This window comes from Salvelinus namaycush, unplaced genomic scaffold, assembly GCF_016432855.1.
Source record: "Salvelinus namaycush isolate Seneca unplaced genomic scaffold, SaNama_1.0 Scaffold314, whole genome shotgun sequence".
In the NCBI taxonomy this organism is placed as follows: domain Eukaryota; kingdom Metazoa; phylum Chordata; class Actinopteri; order Salmoniformes; family Salmonidae; genus Salvelinus; species Salvelinus namaycush.
In genome coordinates this window covers 222,318-241,873 of record NW_024060053.1, presented here as the reverse complement: position 1 = coordinate 241,873, position 19,556 = coordinate 222,318, and the positions used below count along the sequence as shown (strand labels likewise).

General features: G+C 48.0%; 1 protein-coding gene across 1 annotated transcript; it reads left to right on the top strand.

Annotated features, from left to right (window-relative positions):
* The first annotated feature begins 1,333 nt into the window (after window positions 1-1,333).
* On the top strand, window positions 1,334-11,024 carry LOC120039964 (WD repeat-containing protein 19-like). Its single transcript, XM_038985281.1, has 7 exons — window positions 1,334-1,455; window positions 5,698-5,779; window positions 6,149-6,299; window positions 6,653-6,776; window positions 7,125-7,201; window positions 7,435-7,554; window positions 8,553-11,024. Exons 1-6 carry the CDS (start codon window positions 1,366-1,368, stop codon window positions 7,547-7,549), a joined length of 639 nt encoding a protein of 212 aa, XP_038841209.1. The 5' UTR covers window positions 1,334-1,365; the 3' UTR covers window positions 7,550-7,554; window positions 8,553-11,024.
* The last annotated feature ends 8,532 nt before the right edge of the window (window positions 11,025-19,556 follow it).

Sequence of the window (19,556 nt, the reverse complement as noted above, 5' to 3'; positions counted from 1 at the left end):
ATAAAAGACACCTGTCCACACACTCAATCAAACAGACTCCAACCTCTCCACAATGGCCAAGACCAGAGAGCTGTGTAAGGACATCAGGGATAAAATTGTAGACCTGCACAAGGCTGGGATGGGCTACAGGACAATAGGCAAGCAGCGTGGTGAGAAGGCAACAACTGTTGGCGCAATTATTAGAAAATGGAAGAAGTTCAAGATGACGGTCAATCACCCTCGGTCTGGGGCTCCATGCAAGATCTCACCTCGTGGGGAATCAATGATCATGAGGAAGGTGAGGGATCAGCCCAGAACTACACGGCAGGACCTGGTCAATGACCTGAAGAGAGCTGGGACCACAGTCTCAAAGAAAACCATTAGTAACACACTACGCCGTCATGGATTAAAATCCTGCAGCGCACGCAAGGTCCCCCTGCTCAAGCCAGCGCATGTCCAGGCCCGTCTGACGTTTGCCAATGACCATCTGGATGATCCAGAGGAGGAATGGGAGAAGGTCATGTGGTCTGATGAGACAAAAATAGAGCTTTTTGGTCTAAACTCCACTCGCCGTGTTTGGAGGAAGAAGAAGGATGAGTACAACCCCAAGAACACCATCCCAACCGTGAAGCATGGAGGTGGAAACATCATTCTTTGGGGATGCTTTTCTGCAAAGGGGACAGGACGACTGCACCGTATTGAGGGGAGGATGGATGGGGCCATGTATCACGAGATCTTGGCCAACAACTTCCTTCCCTCAGTAAGAGCATTGAATATGGGTCGTGGCTGGGTCTTCCAGCATGACAACGACCCGAAACACACAGCAAGGGCAACTAAGGAGTGGCTCCGTAAGAAGCATCTCAAGGTCCTGGAGTGGCCTAGCCAGTCTCCAGACCTGAGCCCAATAGAAAATCTTTGGAGGGAGCTGAAAGTCCGTATTGCCCAGCGACAGCCCCGAAACCTGAAGGATCTGGATAAGGTCTGTATGGAGGAGTGGGCCAAAATCCCTGCTGCAGTGTGTGCAAACCTGGTCAAGAACTACAGGAAACGTATGATCTCTGTAATTGCAAACAAAGGTTTCTGTACCAAATATTAAGTTCTGCTTTTCTGATGTATCAAATACTTATGTCATGCAATAAAATGCTAATTAATTACTTAAAAATCATACAATGTGATTTTCGGGATTTTTGTTTTAGATTCCGTCTCTCACAGTTGAAGTGTACCTATGATAAATAATTACAGACCTCTACATGCTTTGTAAGTAGGAAAACCTGCAAAATTGGCAGTGTATCAAATACTTGTTCTCTCCACTGTATCCTAAAGGACGTGTTTGTGTGCATGTGTGTTCCAGGGAACTACCGTAATGCCCATGACGTGCTGTTCAGTATGTACACTGAGCTGCAGACACAGAAGATCAGAATCCCTGCTGAGATGAACACCAACCTCATGATCCTCCACTCATACATCCTGGTTAAGGTAGAACTACACTACCCAGCATCCTCCACTCATACATCCTGGTTAAGGTAGAACTACACTACCCAGCATTCTCCACTCATACATCCTGGTTAAGGTAGAACTACACTACCCAGCATCCTCCACTCATACATCCTGGTTAAGGTAGAACTACACTACCCAGCATCCTCCACTCATACATCATGGTTAAGGTAGAACTACACTACCCAGCATCCTCCACTCATACATCCTGGTTAAGGTAGAACTACACTACCCAGCATCCTCTACTGCTATACCACTACACTACCCAGCATCCTCTACGCTATACCACTACCCAGCATCCTCTACTGCTATACCACTACACTACCCAGCATCCTCTACTGCTATACCACTACACTACCCAGCATCCTCTACTGCTATACCACTACACTACCCAGCATCCTCTACTGCTATACCACTACACTACCCAGCATCCTCTACTGCTATACCACTACACTACCCAGCATCCTCTACTGCTATACCACTACACTACCCAGCATCCTCCACTCATACATACTGGTTAAGGTAGAACTACACTACCCAGCATCCTCCACTCATACATCCTGGTTAAGGTAGAACTACACTACCCAGCATCCTCTACTGCTATACCACTACACTACCCAGCATCCTCTACTGCTATACCACTACACTACCCAGCATCCTCTACTGCTATACCACTACACTACCCAGCATCCTCTACTGCTATACCACTACCCAGCATCCTCTACTGCTATACCACTACACTACCCAGCATCCCCCACCCGTAGATCACGGTTAAGGTAGAACTACACTACCCAGCATCCTCTACTCATACATCCCGGTTAAGGTAGAACTACACTACCCAGCATCCTCCATTAATACATCCTGGTTAAGGTAGAACTACACTACCCAGCATCCTCCATTCATACATCCTGGTTAAGGTAGAACTACACTACCCAGCATCCTCCATTAATACATCCTGGTTAAGGTAGACCTACACTACCCAGCATCCTCCATTCATACATCCTGGTTAAGGTAGAACTACACTACTGGGGGCCAGTAATGATACCTGATGCTGTAATTATGTATTGATTGATGTATTGACTGGTTGATGTATTGGTTGATTGATTGATGTATTGGTTGATTGATGTATTGGTTGATTGTTTGATGTATTGGTTGATTGACGTATTGGTTGATTGATTGACGTATTGGTTGATTGACGTATTGGTGGATTGATGTATTGATTGATGTATTGGTTGATTGGTGTAGTGGGTGATTGATTGACGTAGTGGGTGATTGATTGACGTATTGGTTGATTGATGTATTGGTTGATTGATTGACGTATTGATTGATTGACGTATTGGTTGATTGATGTATTGGTTGGTTGATTGATATATTGATTGATTGATGTATTGGTTGATGTATTGGTTGATTGATGTATTGAATGATTGATTGATGTATTGGTTGATTGATGTATTGGTTGATTGATTGATGTATTGGTTGGTTGATTGATGTATTGATTTATGTATTGGTTGATTGATGTATTTGTTGATTGATGTATTGGTTGATTAATGTATTGGTTGATTAATGTATTGGTTGATTGATTGATTGATGTATTGGTTGATTGATGTATTGGTTGATTGGTTGATTGATGTATTGGTTGATTGGTTGGTTGATTGATGTATTGGTTGATTGGTTGGTTGATTGATGTATTGGTTGATTGATTGATTGATGTATTGGTTGATTGATGTATTGGTTGATTGATGTATTGGTTGATTGATTGACATATTGGTTGATTGATGTATTGGTTGATTGATGTCAACCAATACATCAAACATGGTTGATGTATTGGTTGATTGATGTATTTGTTGATTGATTGATGTATTGGTTGTTGTATTGGTTGATTGATGTATTGGTTGATTGATTGATGTATTGGTTGATTGATGTATTGGTTGATTGATGTATTGGTTGATTGATTGATGTATTGGTTGGTTGATTGATGTATTGATTTATGTAGTGGTTGATTGATGTATTGATTGATGTATTGGTTGATTGATGTATTGATTGATGTATTGGTTGATTGATTGATGTATTGGTTGATTGATTGATGTATTGGTTGATTGATGTATTGGTTGATTGATGTATTGATTGACGTATTGGTTGATTGATTGACATATTGGTTGATTGATTGATGTATTGGTTGATTGATGTATTGGTTGATTGATGTATTGATTGATGTATTGGTTGATTGATGTATTGGTTGATTGATGTATTTGTTGATTGATGTATTGGTTGATTGATGTATTGGTTGATTGATGTATTGGTTGGTTGATGTATTGATTGATGTATTGGTTGATGTATTGATTGGTTGATTGATGTATTGGTTGATTGATGTATTGATTGGTTGATGTATTGGTTGATGTATTGATTGATTGATGTATTGATTGGTTGATGTATTGGTTGATTTATTTATTGGTTGGTTGATGTATTGACTGGTTGATGTATTGGTTGATTGATTGACGTATTGGTTGATTGATGTTTTGGTTGGTTGATTGGTGTATTGGTTGGTTGAAGTATTGGTTGATTGATGTATTGACTGGTTGATGTATTGGTTGATTGATGTATTGGTTGATTGATTGATGTATTGGTTGATTGATTGACGTATTGCTTGGTTGATTGATATATTGATTGATGTATTGGTTGATTGATGTATTGGTTGATTGATGTATTGGGTGATTGATTGACGTATTGGTTGATTGATGTATTGGTTGGTTGATTGATATATTGATTGATGTATTGGTTGGTTGATTGATGTATTGGTTGATTGATGTATTGGTTGATTGATGTATTGGTTGGTTGATTGATGTATTGGTTGATTGATGTATTGGTTGATGTATTGGTTGATTGATGTATTGGTTGGTTGATGTATTGGTTGATTGGTTGGTTGATGTATTGGTTGATGTATTGATTGGTTGATGTATTGATTGGTTGATGTATTGGTTGGTTGATGTATTGGTTGGTTGATGTATTGGTTGGTTGATTGATTGATGTATTGGTTGATTGGTGATTGGTGTATTGGTTGATTGGTGTATTGGTTGATTGGTGTATTGATTGGTTGATGTATTGGTTGATTGATGTATTGGTTGGTTGGTGTATGTATTGGTTGATGTATTGATTGGTTGGTTGATGTATTGATTGGTTGGTTGATTGATGTATTGATTGGTTGGTTGATGTATTGATTGAAGAATTGACTGATTGGTGTATTGGTTGATTGATTGATGTATTGGTTGATTGGTGTATTGATTGGTTGGTTGATGTATTGGTTGGGTGGTTGATGTGTTGGTTGGGTGGTTGATGTATTGATTGATTGGTTGATTGATGTATTGGTTGGATGGTTTATGTATTGATTGATGTATTGATTGGTTGGTTGATGTATTGGTTGATGATGTATTGGTTGGTTGGTGATGTAGTTGTTGGTTGGTTGATGTATTGGTTGGTTGGTTGTTTGGTTGATGGTTGATGTATTGATTGGTTGGTTGATGTATTGGTTGATGATGTATTGATTGGTTGGTTGATGTATTGTTTGGTTGGTTGGTTGATGTATTGGTTGGTTGGTTGATGATGTATTGGTTGGTTAGTGTATTGGTTGTTTGATTGATGTATTGGTTGGTTGGTTGATGTATTGATTGATGTATTGACTGGTTGATGTATTGGTTGATTGATGTATTGACTGGTTGATGTATTGGTTGATTGATGTATTGGTTGGTTGATTGGTCTATTGACTGGTTGATGTATTGATTGATGTATTGACTGGTTGATTCATTGATTGAAGAATTGACTGGTTGATGTATTGATTGGTTGATTTATTGGTTGATTGATGTATCGATTGATTGATCTATTGGTTAATTGATGTATTGACTGGTTGATTGATGTATTGACTGGTTGATGTATTGATTGATTGATGTATTGACTGGTTGATGTATTGATTGATTGATGTATTGACTGGTTGATGTATTGACTGGTTGATTGATGTATTGACTGGTTGATGTATTGATTGATTGATGTATTGACTGGTTGATGTATTGGTTGGTTGATTGATGTATTGATTGATTGATGTATTGACTGGTTGATGTATTGATTGATTGATGTATTGACTGGTTGATGTATTGATTGGTTGATGTATTGATTGATGTATTGGTTGGTTGATTGATGTATTGGTTGGTTGATGTATTGGTTGATTGATTTCAGATCCATGTGAAGAGAGGGGAGCATCTGAAAGCAGCTCGCATGCTCATCAGAGTTTCCAACAACATCAGCAAATTCCCCTCCCGTGAGTCACACACACACAGAGAGACAGACAGTCACACACACACACACACACACACACACACAGCATATGATGTGTTGTTCATTTCCCCCCTGTCTGCGCGTCTCTCTCTGTGTGTGTGTGTGTGTGTGTGTGTGTGTGTGTGTGTGTGTGTGTGTGTGTGTGTGTGTGTGTGTGTGTGTGTGTGTGTGTGTGTGTGTGTGTGTGTGTGTGTGTGTGTGTGTGTGTGTGTGTGTGTATGACTGTCTGTCTCTCTGTGTGTGTGTGTGTGTGTGTGTGTGTGTGTGTGTGTGTGTGTGTGTGTGTGTGTGTGTGTGTGACTGTCTGTATCTCTGTGTGTGTGTGTGTGTGTGTGTGTGTGTGTGTGTGTAGACATCGTACCCATCCTGACGTCAGCGGTGATAGAGTGTCACCGGGCCGGTCTGAGGAACTCCTCGTTCAGCTTTGCTGCCATGCTGATGAGGCCAGAGTACCGTCACAAGATAGACCCCAAGTACCGCAAGAAGATAGAGGCTATGGTCCGGTACGACACACACACACACACACTCACACACATTCACACACACACCTCTCCTCTAACTCTCTCTCTCTGTCTCTCTCTGTCTGTCTCTCTCTCTGTCTCTCTCTCTCTCTCTCTGTCTCTCTCTCTCTGTCTCTCTCTCTCTGTCTTTCTCTGTCTGTCTCTCTCTCTCTGTCTCTCTCTGTCTCTCTAACTCTCTCTCTGTCTCTCTCTGTCTCTCTCTCTCTCTCTCTCTTTCTCTGTCTGTCTCTCTCTGTCTCTCTCTCTCTGTCTCTCTCTCTCTCTCTCTGTCTTTCTCTCTCTGTCTCTCTCTCTCTGTCTCTCTCTCTAACTCTCTCTCGCTCTCCTTCCTCCAGTCGTCCAGACACCAGTGAGATAGAAGAGGAGACTAGTCCCTGTCCATATTGTGGTTTCACGCTTCCTCAGTGTGAACTGATCTGTCCTGGCTGCAAGAACAACTTGCCCTACTGCATCGCCACGGTAACACACACATATACCGCACACACACCTGACTTGAGTTAGAATTAGGACTAGGAGCTGTGACATGGTGATTCAGTCAACCAATCAAAAGTCTTGATAAACCATCACCTCTCTCTCTCTCTCCTCTCCTCCTCTTCCTCTCTCTCTCTCTCTCTCTCCCTCCTCTTCCTCTCTCTCTCTCCCTCCTCTTCCTCTCCCCCCTCTCCTCTCCTCCTCCTCCATCACCTCTCTCTCGCTCCTCTCCTCCTATCCTCCTCCTCTTCCTCTCCCCCCTCTCCTCTCCTCCTCCTCCATCACCTCTCTCTCCTCCTCCTCCTCCTCTTCCCCCCCCTCTCTCTCTCTCTCTAGGGTCATCACATGCTGAAAGAGGATTGGTCAGTTTGTCCTCACTGTGAATTCCCTGCTCTCTACTCCCAGCTCATCCTGTGAGTGGAACACACACACACACACACACACATATAGACACAGACACACAGATACACAAAAACACAGACACACAAAAACACACACACTCACATACAGAGACACATACTAAACATCTGTATTGTATGAAGCCTTTTCTACTATCTCTGAAAAGTGTGTGTGTGTGTGTGTGTGTGTGTGTGTGTGTGTGTGTGTGTGTGTGTGTGTGTGTGTGTGTGTGCGTGTGTGTGTGCAGGCTGTTGGAGACAGAGAGTGTGTGTCCCATGTGTTCCGAGACTCTGAGTGTGAACCAGGTGGAGAAGATGGATGACTGTTCCAGCTACCTGCAGCCTGACCAATCAGAGCACTGATACAGGTAAACACACACACTGTTCCAGCTACCTGCAGCCTGATACAGGTAAACACACACACTGATCCAGCTACCTGCAGCCTGATACAGGTAAACACACACACTGTTCCAGCTACCTGCAGCCTGATACAGGTAAACACACACACTGTTCCAGCTACCTGCAGCCTGATACTTAAAATAAAGTGATGATCCTAACTGACTTAAGACAGGGAATTTTTACTGGGATTAAATGTCAGGAATTGTGAAAAACTGAGTTTAAATGTATTTGGCTAAGGTGTATGTAAACTTCTGACTTCAACTGTAGATCTAACTCACTGGACAGGTAGAGACTCATATCTCCCTCACTAACTTTAAGCATCAGCTGTCAGAGCAGCTTACCGATCACTGCACCTGTACACAGCCCATCTGGAAATAGCCCATCCAACTACCTCATCCCCATATTGCTATTTATTTATCTTGTTCCTTTGCACCCCAGTATATCTACTTACACATCATCTTCTGCAGATCTGTCACTCCAGTGTTAAATTGCTAAATTGTAATTATTTCACCACTACGGCCTATTTATTGCCTCCCTAATCGTACTACATTTGCACACACCCTATATAGATTTTTTCAATTGTGTTATTGACTGTATGTTTGTTTATCCCATGTGTAACTCTGTGTTTTTGTCGCACTGCTTTGCTTTATCTTGGCCAGGTCGCAATTGTAAATGAGAACTTGTTCTCAACTGGCCTACCTGGTTAAATAAAGGTGAAATAATATAAGCCTGCAGCCTGATGCAGGTATACACAGACACACACACACACACACACACACACACACACACACACACACACACACACACACACACACACACACAGACACACACACACACACACACACACACAGACACACACACACACACACACACAGACACACACACACACACACCATATGCTCACAAGTATGTGTGAATATTAAATGTGGTAATGGTTTTCTGAGACTGTTATTTGTGTGTTTTACAGAGATCTCTGTGATGTGGCCTGGTGGTGTTCTACATAGAGGACTGCTGCTGAGGGGGAGGACGGATCGTAATAATGTCTGTAACGGACCAATGGAAGCCATGTGTTTGATACCATTCCTCTCAGGACATTACCACGAGCCCGTCCTCCCGGATTCAGGAGCCACCAACCTCCTGTGATAGGGGATAGGGAGCCAGTGACATCATCCACTCCTCCATGTTTCTCTACCACCTGTTAAACTGTTGATATAGACGTCCTCCTCCTCCATGTTTCTCTACCACCTGTTAAACTGTTGATATAGACGTCCTCCTCCTCCTCCATGTTTCTCTACCACCTGTTAAACTGTTGATATAGACGTCCTCCTCCTCCTCCATGTTTCTCTACCACCTGTTAAACTGTTGATATAGACGTCCTCCTCCTCCTCCATGTTTCTCTACCACCTGTTAAACTGTTGATATAGACGTCCTCCTCCTCCATGTTTCTCTACCACCTGTTAAACTGTTGATATAGACGTCCTCCTCCTCCTCCATGTTTCTCTACCACCTGTTAAACTGTTGATATAGACGTCCTCCTCCTCCATGTTTCTCTACCACCTGTTAAACTGTTGATATAGACGTCCTCCTCCTCCTCCATGTTTCTCTACCACCTGTTAAACTGTTGATATAGACGTCCTCCTCCTCCTCCATGTTTCTCTACCACCTGTTAAACTGTTGATATAGACGTCCTCCTCCTCCTCCATGTTTCTCTACCACCTGTTAAACTGTTGATATAGACGTCCTCCTCCTCCTCCATGTTTCTCTACCACCTGTTAAACTGTTGATATAGACGTCCTCCTCCTCCTCCATGTTTCTCTACCACCTGTTAAACTGTTGATATAGACGTCCTCCTCCTCCTCCATGTTTCTCTACCACCTGTTAAACTGTTGATATAGACGTCCTCCTCCTCCTCCATGTTTCTCTACCACCTGTTAAACTGTTGATATAGACGTCCTCCTCCTCCTCCATGTTTCTCTACCACCTGTTAAACTGTTGATATAGACGTCCTCCTCCTCCTCCATGTTTCTCTACCACCTGTTAAACTGTTGATATAGACGTCCTCCTCCTCCATGTTTCTCTACCACCTGTTAAACTGTTGATATAGACGTCCTCCTCCTCCATGTTTCTCTACCACCTGTTAAACTGTTGATATAGACGTCCTCCTCCTCCTCCATGTTTCTCTACCACCTGTTAAACTGTTGATATAGACGTCCTCCTCCTCCTCCATGTTTCTCTACCACCTGTTAAACTGTTGATATAGACGTCCTCCTCCTCCATGTTTCTCTACCACCTGTTAAACTGTTGATATAGACGTCCTCCTCCTCCATGTTTCTCTACCACCTGTTAAACTGTTGATATAGACGTCCTCCTCCTCCTCCATGTTTCTCTACCACCTGTTAAACTGTTGATATAGACGTCCTCCTCCTCCTCCATGTTTCTCTACCACCTGTTAAACTGTTGATATAGACGTCCTCCTCCTCCTCCATGTTTCTCTACCACCTGTTAAACTGTTGATATAGACGTCCTCCTCCTCCTCCATGTTTCTCTACCACCTGTTAAACTGTTGATATAGACGTCCTCCTCCTCCTCCATGTTTCTCTACCACCTGTTAAACTGTTGATATAGACGTCCTCCTCCTCCATGTTTCTCTACCACCTGTTAAACTGTTGATATAGACGTCCTCCTCCTCCTCCATGTTTCTCTACCACCTGTTAAACTGTTGATATAGACGTCCTCCTCCTCCATGTTTCTCTACCACCTGTTAAACTGTTGATATAGACGTCCTCCTCCTCCATGTTTCTCTACCACCTGTTACACTGTTGATATAGACGTCCTCCTCCTCCATGTTTCTCTACCACCTGTTAAACTGTTGGTATAGACGTCCTCCTCCTCCTCCATGTTTCTCTACCACCTGTTAAACTGTTGATATAGACGTCCTCCTCCTCCTCCATGTTTCTCTACCACCTGTTAAACTGTTGATATAGACGTCCTCCTCCTCCTCCATGTTTCTCTACCACCTGTTAAACTGTTGATATAGACGTCCTCCTCCTCCTCCATGTTTCTCTACCACCTGTTAAACTGTTGATATAGACGTCCTCCTCCTCCATGTTTCTCTACCACCTGTTAAACTGTTGATATAGACGTCCTCCTCCTCCATGTTTCTCTACCACCTGTTAAACTGTTGATATAGACGTCCTCCTCCTCCTCCATGTTTCTCTACCACCTGTTAAACTGTTGATATAGACGTCCTCCTCCTCCATGTTTCTCTACCACCTGTTAAACTGTTGATATAGACGTCCTCCTCCTCCTCCATGTTTCTCTACCACTCTACCATCTCTACTACCACTCTACATATCTGCATTGAAGCCTGTTATCCATTAGTTCATTCATGTCGACGACGTTAAAAAATATGAATATTAAATATATTTTTGCTCTTGTGGAGGAGTGTGACTGTCTGAAATATTACAAAGTTAACAATGAATATAGTCCATAGAGATGGAAAGAGGACTCATCTTTATATCTGTGCCATTGGGACCAACAGTGGAGGTGTCATAGTACCCATAAAACCTAGCGGTCAAACAGGGAAATGGTTCCAATCGTTTTTCCACCAATCAATCAAATGTATTTATAAAGCCCTTTTTACATCAGCTGATATCTCAGTGCTGTACAGAAACCCAGCCTAAAACCACAAACAGCAAGCAATGCAAATGTAGAAGCACGGTGGCTAGGAAAAACTCCCTAGAAAGGCCAGAACCTAGGAAGAAACCTAGAGAGGAACCAGGCTCTGAAGGGTGGCCAGTCCTCTGTTGGCTGTGCCGGGTGGAGATTATAACAGAACATGTTCAAATGTTCATAGATGACCAGCAGGGTCAGATTATAATAATCACTGTGGTTGTAGAGGGTGCAACAGGTTAGCACCTCAGGAGTAAATGTCAGTTAGCTTTTCATAGCCGATCATTCAGAGTTAGAGACAACAGGTAGAGAGAGTCGAAACTAGCAGGTCCGGGACAAGGTAGCACGTCCAGTGAACAGGTCAGGGTTCCATAGCCGCAGGCAGAACAGTTGAAACTGGAACAGCAGCACGACCAGGTGGACTGGGGACAACAAGGAGTCATCAGGCCAGGTAGTCCTGAGGCTCAGATCCTCTGAGAGAAAGAGAGAGAGAATTAGAGGGAGCATATTTAAATTCACACAGGACACTGGATAAGACAGGAGAAATACTCCAAGTATTTCAGACTGACGCATAAATACTGGAGGCTGAGACAGGAGGGTTCGGGAGACACTGTGGCCCCCGTCCGACGATACCCTCGGACAGGGCCAACCAGGCAGGATATAACCCCACCCACTTTGCCAAAGCACAGCCACCACACCACTAGAAGGATATCTTCAAACCACCAACTTACTACCCTGAGACAAGGCAGAGTATAGCCCATGAAGATCTCCCCCACGGCACGAAGTCGAGAGGGGCGCCAAACCTGGACAGGAAGATCACGTCAGTGACTCAACCCACTCAAGTGACGCACCCCTCCTAGGGACGGCATGAAAGAGCACCAGTAAGCCAGTGACTCAGCCCCCGTAATAGGGTTAGAGGCAGAGAATCCCAGTGGAGAGAGGGGAACCGGCCAGGTAGAGACAGCAAGGGCGGCTCATCGCTCCAGTGCCTTTCCGTTCACCTTCACACTCCTGGGCCAGACTACACTCAATCATAGGTCCTGCTGAAGAGTTGAGTCTTCAATAAAGACTTAAAGGTCGAGACTGAATCTGCGTCACATGGGTAGGCAGACCATTCCATAACAATGGAGCTCTATAGGAGAAAGCCCTGCCTCCAGCTGTTTGTTTAGAAATTCTAGGGACAGTAAGGAGGCCTGTGTCTTGTGACAGTAGCGTACGTGTAGGTATGTACGGCAGGATCAAATCGGAGAGATAGGTAGGAGCAAGGCCATGTAATGCTTTGTAGGTTAGCAGTAAAACCTTGAAACCAGCCCTTGCCTTAACAGGAAGCCAGTGTAGAGAGGCTAGCACTGGAGTAATATGATCAAATTTTTTGGTTCTAGTCAAGATTCTAGCAGCCGTATTTAGCACTAACTGAAGTTTATTTAGTGCTTTATCCGGGTAGCCGGAAAGTAGAGCATTGCAGTAGTCTAATCTAGAAGTGACAAAAGCATGGATTAATTTTTCTGCATCATTTTTGGACAGAAAGTTTCAGATTTTTACGATGTTACGAAGATGTAAAAAAGCTGTCCTTGAAATATTCTTGATATATTCGTCAAAAGAGAGATCAGGGTCCAGAGTAACGCCGAGGTCCTTCACAGTTTTATTTGAGATGACTGTACAACCATCAAGATTAATTGTCAGATCCAACAGAAGATCTCTTTGTTTCTAGGAACCTAGAACTAGAATCTCTGTTTTGTCCGAGTTTAAATGTAAAACAGTTGCCGCCTTCCACTTCCTTATGTCTGAAACACAGGCTTCCAGGGATGGCAATTTTGGGGCTTCACCATGTGTCATCGAAATGTACAGCTGTGTGTCGTCCGCATAGCAGTGAAAGTTAACATTATGTTTCCGAATGACATCACCAAGAGGTAAAATATATAGTGAAAACAATAGTGGTCCTAAAACGGAACCTTGAGGAACACCGAAATGTACAGTTCATTTGTCAGAGGGCAAACCCTCCACAGAGACAAACTGATATCTTTCCGACAGATAAGATCTAAACCAGGCCAGAACTTGTCCGTGTAGACCAATTTGGGTTTCCAATCTCTCCAAAAGAATGTGGTGATCGATGGTATCAAAGGCAGCACTAAGGTCTAGGAGCACGAGGACAGATGCAGAGCCTCGGTCTGACGCCATTAAAAGGTAATTTATCACCTTCACGAGTGCAGTGTCAGTGCTATGATGGGGTCTAAAACCAGACTGAAGCGTTTCCTATACATTGTTTGTCTTTAGGAAGGCAGTGAGTTGCTGTCCAACAGCTTTTTCTAAAAATGTTGAGAGGAATGGGAGATTCAATATAGTCCGATTGAAAATATTAAAAAAACTGGGTCACGGTTTGGACTTTTCAAGAGAGGCTTTATTACTGCCACTTTTAGCGAGCTTGGTACACATGCGGAGTGGAACAGGGGAACCCAAGAGCATTCTCAGACGAGGAGACTGGGATGAAGTAACCAAGGTATTTATTGAAACACAGGGGGGAGATGGAGCGCAGATCAAGGGAAGCTTGTGCGGGTTTCTGGAAACCAGGTGAAGAGGCTGAGGCTGGAGTGAGAGGGGTTGAGACAGGGTACGCAGGTCCGGAGGCTGGAGCGAGAGGGGTTGGGACAGGGTACGCAGGTCCGTAGGCTGAGGCTGGAGCGAGAGGGGTTGGGACAGGGTAACCAGGTCCGGAGGCTGAGGCTGGAGCGAGAGGGGTTGGGACAGGGTAACCAGGTGCGGAGGCTGAGGCTGGAGCGAGAGGGGTTGAGACAGGGTAACCAGGTGCGGAGGCTGAGGCTGGAGCGAGAGGGGTTGGGACAGGGTAACCAGGTCCGGAGGCTGAGGCTGGAGCGAGAGGGGTTGGGACAGGGTAACCAGGTCCGGAGGCTGAGGCTGGAGCGAGAGGGGTTGGGACAGGGTAAGCAGGTCCGGAGGCTGAGGCTGGAGCGAGAGGGGTTGGGACAGGGTAACCAGGTCCGGAGGCTGAGGCTGGAGCGAGAGGGGTTGAGACAGGGTAACCAGGTCCGGAGGCTGAGGCTGGAGCGAGAGGGGTTGGGACAGGGTAACCAGGTCCGGAGGCTGAGGCTGGAGCGAGAGGGGTTGAGACAGGGTAACCAGGTCTGGAGGCTGAGGCTGGAGCGAGAGGGGTTGAGACTGGGTAACCAGGTGCGGAGGCTGAGGCTGGAGGGAGAGGGGTTGAGACAGGGTAACCAGGTCTGGAGGCTGAGGCTGGAGCGAGAGGGGTTGAGACAGGGTAACCAGGTCTAGAGGCTGAGGCTGGAGTGAGAGGGGTTGAGACAGGGTAACCAGGTCCGGAGGCTGAGGCTGGAGTGAGAGGGGTTGAGACAGGGTAACCAGGTCCGGAGGCTGGAGCGAGAGGGGTTGAGACAGGGTAAGCAGGTCTGGAGGCTGAGGCTGGAGCGAGAGGGGTTGTGACAGGGTACGCAGGTCTGGAGGCTGTGGCTGGAGCGAGAGGGGTTGGGACAGGGTAACCAGGTGCGGAGGCTGAGGCTGGAGCGAGAGGGGTTGTGACAGGGTAACCAGGTGCGGAGGCTGAGGATGGAGCGAGAGGGGTTAAGACAGGGTAACCAGGTCCGGAGGCTGTGGCTGGAGTGAGAGGGGTTGAGACAGGGTAAGCAGGTCCGGAGGCTGTGGCTGGAGCGAGAGGGGTTGAGACAGGGTAACCAGGTGCGGAGGCTGAGTCTGGAGCGAGAGGGGTTGTGACAGGGTACGCAGGTCCGGAGGCTGTGGCTGGAGCGAGAGGGGTTGTGACAGGGTACGCAGGTCTGGAGGCTGAGGCTGGAGCGAGAGGGGTTGAGACAGGGTAACCAGGTGCGGAGGCTGAGGCTGGAGCGAGAGGGGTTGGGACAGGGTAAGCAGGTCCGGAGGCTGAGGCTGGAGCGAGAGGGGTTGTGACAGGGTACGCAGGTCCGGAGGCTGTGGCTGGAGCGAGAGGGGTTGGGACAGGGTAAGCAGGTCCAGAGGCTGGAGCGAGAGGGGTTGAGACAGGGTAACCAGGTCCTGAGGCTGGAGCGAGAGGGGTTGGGACAGGGTAACCAGGTGCGGAGGATGAGGCTGGAGCGAGAGGGGTTGAGACAGGGTAAGCAGGTCTGGAGGCTGAGGCTGGAGCGAGAGGGGTTGAGACAGGGTAACCAGGTCTGGAGGCTGAGGCTGGAGCGAGAGGGGTTGAGACAGGGTAACCAGGTCCGGAGGCTGAGGCTGGAGCGAGAGGGGTTGGGACAGGGTAACCAGGTCCTGAGGCTGGAGCGAGAGGGGTTGGGACAGGGTAAGCAGGTCCAGAGGCTGGAGCGAGAGGGGTTGGGACAGGGTACGCAGGTCCGGAGGCTGAGGCTGGAGCGAGAGGGGTTGGGACAGGGTACGCAGGTCCGGAGGCTGGAGCGAGAGGGGTTGGGACAGGGTACGCAGGTCCGGAGGCTGAGACTGGAGCGAGAGGGGTTGGGACAGGGTAAGCAGGTCCAGAGGCTGGAGCGAGAGGGGTTGAGACAGGGTAAGCAGGTCCGGAGGCTGAGGCTGGAGCGAGAGGGGTTGAGACAGGGTACGCAGGTGAGGAGGCTGAGTCTGGAGCGAGAGGGGTTGGGACAGGGTACGCAGGTGAGGAGGCTGAGTCTGGAGCGAGAGGGGTTGGGACAGGGTAACCAGGTCCGGAGGCTGATGCTGGAGCGAGAGGGGTTGAGACAGGGTAAGCAGGTGCGGAGGCTGAGGCTGGAGCGAGATGGGTTGGGACAGGGTAAGCCGGTCCGGAGGCTGTGGCTGGAGAGAGAGGGGTTGAGTCGGGGTAACCAGGTGAGGAAGCTGAGGCTGGAGCGAGAGGGGTTGGGACAGGGTAAGCAGGTCCGGAGGCTGAGGCTGGAGTGAGAGGGGTTGAGACAGGGTAACCAGGTGCGGAGGCTGAGACTGGAGCGAGAGGGGTTGGGACAGGGTAAGCAGGTCCAGAGGCTGGAGCGAGAGGGGTTGAGACAGGGTAACCAGGTCCTGAGGCTGGAGCGAGAGGGGTTGGGACAGGGTAACCAGGTCCGGAGGCTGAGGCTGGAGCGAGAGGGGTTGAGACAGGGTAACCAGGTGAGGAGGCTGAGGCTGGAGCGAGAGGGGTTGAGACAGGGTAAGCAGGTCCGGAGGCTGAGGCTGGAGCGAGAGGGGTTGGGACAGGGTAACCAGGTCCGGAGGCTGAGGCTGGAGCGAGAGGGGTTGGGACAGGGTAAGCAGGTCCGGAGGCTGAGGCTGGAGCGAGAGGGGTTGGGACAGGGTAACCAGGTCCGGAGGCTGAGGCTGGAGTGAGAGGGGTTGAGACAGGGTAACCAGGTCCGGAGGCTGGAGCGAGAGGGGTTGAGACAGGGTAACCAGGTCCAGAGGCTGGAGCGAGAGGGGTTGAGACAGGGTAACCAGGTCCTGAGGCTGGAGCGAGAGGGGTTGGGACAGGGTAACCAGGTGAAGAGGCTGAGGCTGGAGCGAGAGGGGTTGGGACAGGGTAACCAGGTCCGGAGGCTGAGGCTGGAGCGAGAGGGGTTGAGACAGGGTAACCAGGTGCGGAGGCTGAGGCTGGAGCGAGAGGGGTTGAGACAGGGTAAGCAGGTCTAGAGGCTGAGGCTGGACCGAGAGGGGTTGAGACAGGGTAACCAGGTCCGGAGGCTGAGGCTGGAGTGAGAGGGGTTGAGACAGGGTAACCAGGTCCGGAGGCTGAGGCTGGAGCGAGAGGGGTTGAGACAGGGTAAGCAGGTCCGGAGGCTGAGGCTGGAGTGAGAGGGGTTGAGACAGGGTAACCAGGTCCGGAGGCTGAGGCTGGAGCGAGAGGGGTTGAGACAGGGTAAGCAGGTCCGGAGGCTGAGTCTGGAGCGAGAGGGGTTGGGACAGGGTAAGCAGGTCCGGAGGCTGAGGATGGAGTGAGAGGGGTTGAGACAGGGTAAGCAGGTCCGGAGGCTGAGTCTGGAGCGAGAGGGGTTGAGACAGGGTAACCAGGTCCGGAGGCTGAGTCTGGAGCGAGAGGGGTTGAGACAGGGTAAGCAGGTCCGGAGGCTGAGTCTGGAGCGAGAGGGGTTGGGACAGGGTAAGCAGGTCCGGAGGCTGAGGCTGGAGCGAGAGGGGTTGGGACAGGGTAACCAGGTGAAGAGGCTGAGGCTGGAGCGAGAGGGGTTGAGACAGGGTAACCAGGTCTGGAGGCTGAGGCTGGAGTGAGAGGGGTTGGGACAGGGTAAGCAGGTCCGGAGGCTGAGGCTGGAGCGAGAGGGGTTGTGACAGGGTACGCAGGTCTGGAGGCTGTGGCTGGAGCGAGAGGGGTTGGGACAGGGTAAGCAGGTCCAGAGGCTGGAGCGAGAGGGGTTGAGACAGGGTAACCAGGTGCGGAGGATGAGACTGGAGCGAGTGGGGTTGGGACAGGGTAAGCAGGTCCGGAGGGGAATCCAAGGGAGTAGTAGAGTGGGGAATCCAGGGCAGAGTAGCAGGATGAGGAGACATGGGGCTGGAGACAGGGACCAGAGTCAGAGCGGGCAGAACTGTAGCGGAGAGGAAAACAGCGTCAGGCTAGGGAAACAGGCACAACAGGATCTGAATAGTAACAAACGGCTAGAAACGTAGACTGACTGAGCAGAGATTACGATCTGGCAGCGTGGAAGTGGCAGGGCTGAGTATTAGTAGAGGTCTTGATTATGGAATAGGTTGCAGCTGGTGGGGATCTGCTCTGACTCCAGCACACCTGTCTCCGCCCACACACACAGAGAGAGAGAGAGGGAAAGGGAGGGGGAGGAAGGAGGGGTGGTGGACGGAGGCTTTGGGAATGCTGTTAATGTTTTGTTCTGCCCAGCAAGGTGGCCAAACAGGATGGGAGCAGTTCTGAGATGGTTTTGGGGGAAGTACGTGCCTCTGGGTTCCTGGGGACTTTGTAACAAATCAAATGTTGTTTGATGCGCCGAAAACAACAGGTGTAGACCTGACCTCTGACCTGACCTCTGACCTGACCTCTAAATGCTTACTTACCCTTAACCAACGATGTAGTTTCAAGAAAAATATGTGTTAAGCAAAAAATACGTAGGAAAATAATTAAAATTAAAAATAATTAAAAAGCAGCAGTAAATAACAATAGCGGGGCATTATACAGGGGGTACCGGTACAGAGTCAATGTGGAGGCTATATACAGGGGGTACCGGTACAGAGTCAATGTGGAGGCTATATACAGGGGGTACCGGTACAGAGTCAATGTGGAGGCTATATACAGGGGGTACCGGTACAGAGTCAATGTGGAGGCTATATACAGGGGGTACCGGTACAGAATCAATGTGGAGGCTATATACAGGGGGTACCGGTACAGAGTCAATGTAGAGGCTATATACAGGGTGTACCGGTACAGAGTCAATGTGGAGGCTATATACAGGGGGTACCGGTACAGAGTCAATGTGGAGGCTATATACAGGGGGTACCGGTACAGAGTCAATGTGGAGGCTATATACAGGGGGTACTGGTACAGAGTCAACGTGGAGGCTATATACAGGGGGTACCGGTACAGAGTCAATGTAGAGGCTATATACAGGGTGTACCGGTACAGAGTCAATGTAGAGGCTATATACAGGGGGTACCGGTACAGAGTCAATGTGGAGGCTATATACAGGGGGTACCGGTACAGAGTCAATGTGGAGGCTATATACAGGGGGTACCGGTACAGAGTCAATGTGGAGGCTATATACAGGGGGTACCGGTACAGAGTCAATGTGGAGGCTATATACAGGGGGTACCGGTACAGAGTCAATGTGGAGGCTATATACAGGGGGTACCGGTACAGAGTCAATGTGGAGGCTATATACAGGGGGTACCGGTACAGAGTCAATGTAGAGGCTATATACAGGGTGTACCGGTACAGAGTCAATGTGGAGGCTATATACAGGGGGTACCGGTACAGAGTCAATGTGGAGGCTATATACAGGGGGTACCGGTACAGAGTCAATGTGGAGGCTATATACAGGGGGTACTGGTACAGAGTCAACGTGGAGGCTATATACAGGGGGTACCGGTACAGAGTCAATGTAGAGGCTATATACAGGGTGTACCGGTACAGAGTCAATGTAGAGGCTATATACAGGGGGTACCGGTACAGAGTCAATGTGGAGGCTATATACAGGGGGTACCGGTACAGAGTCAATGTGGAGGCTATATACAGGGGGTACCGGTACAGAGTCAATGTGGAGGCTATATACAGGGGGTACCGGTACAGAGTCAATGTGGAGGCTATATACAGGGGGTACCGGTACAGAGTCAATGTGGAGGCTATATACAG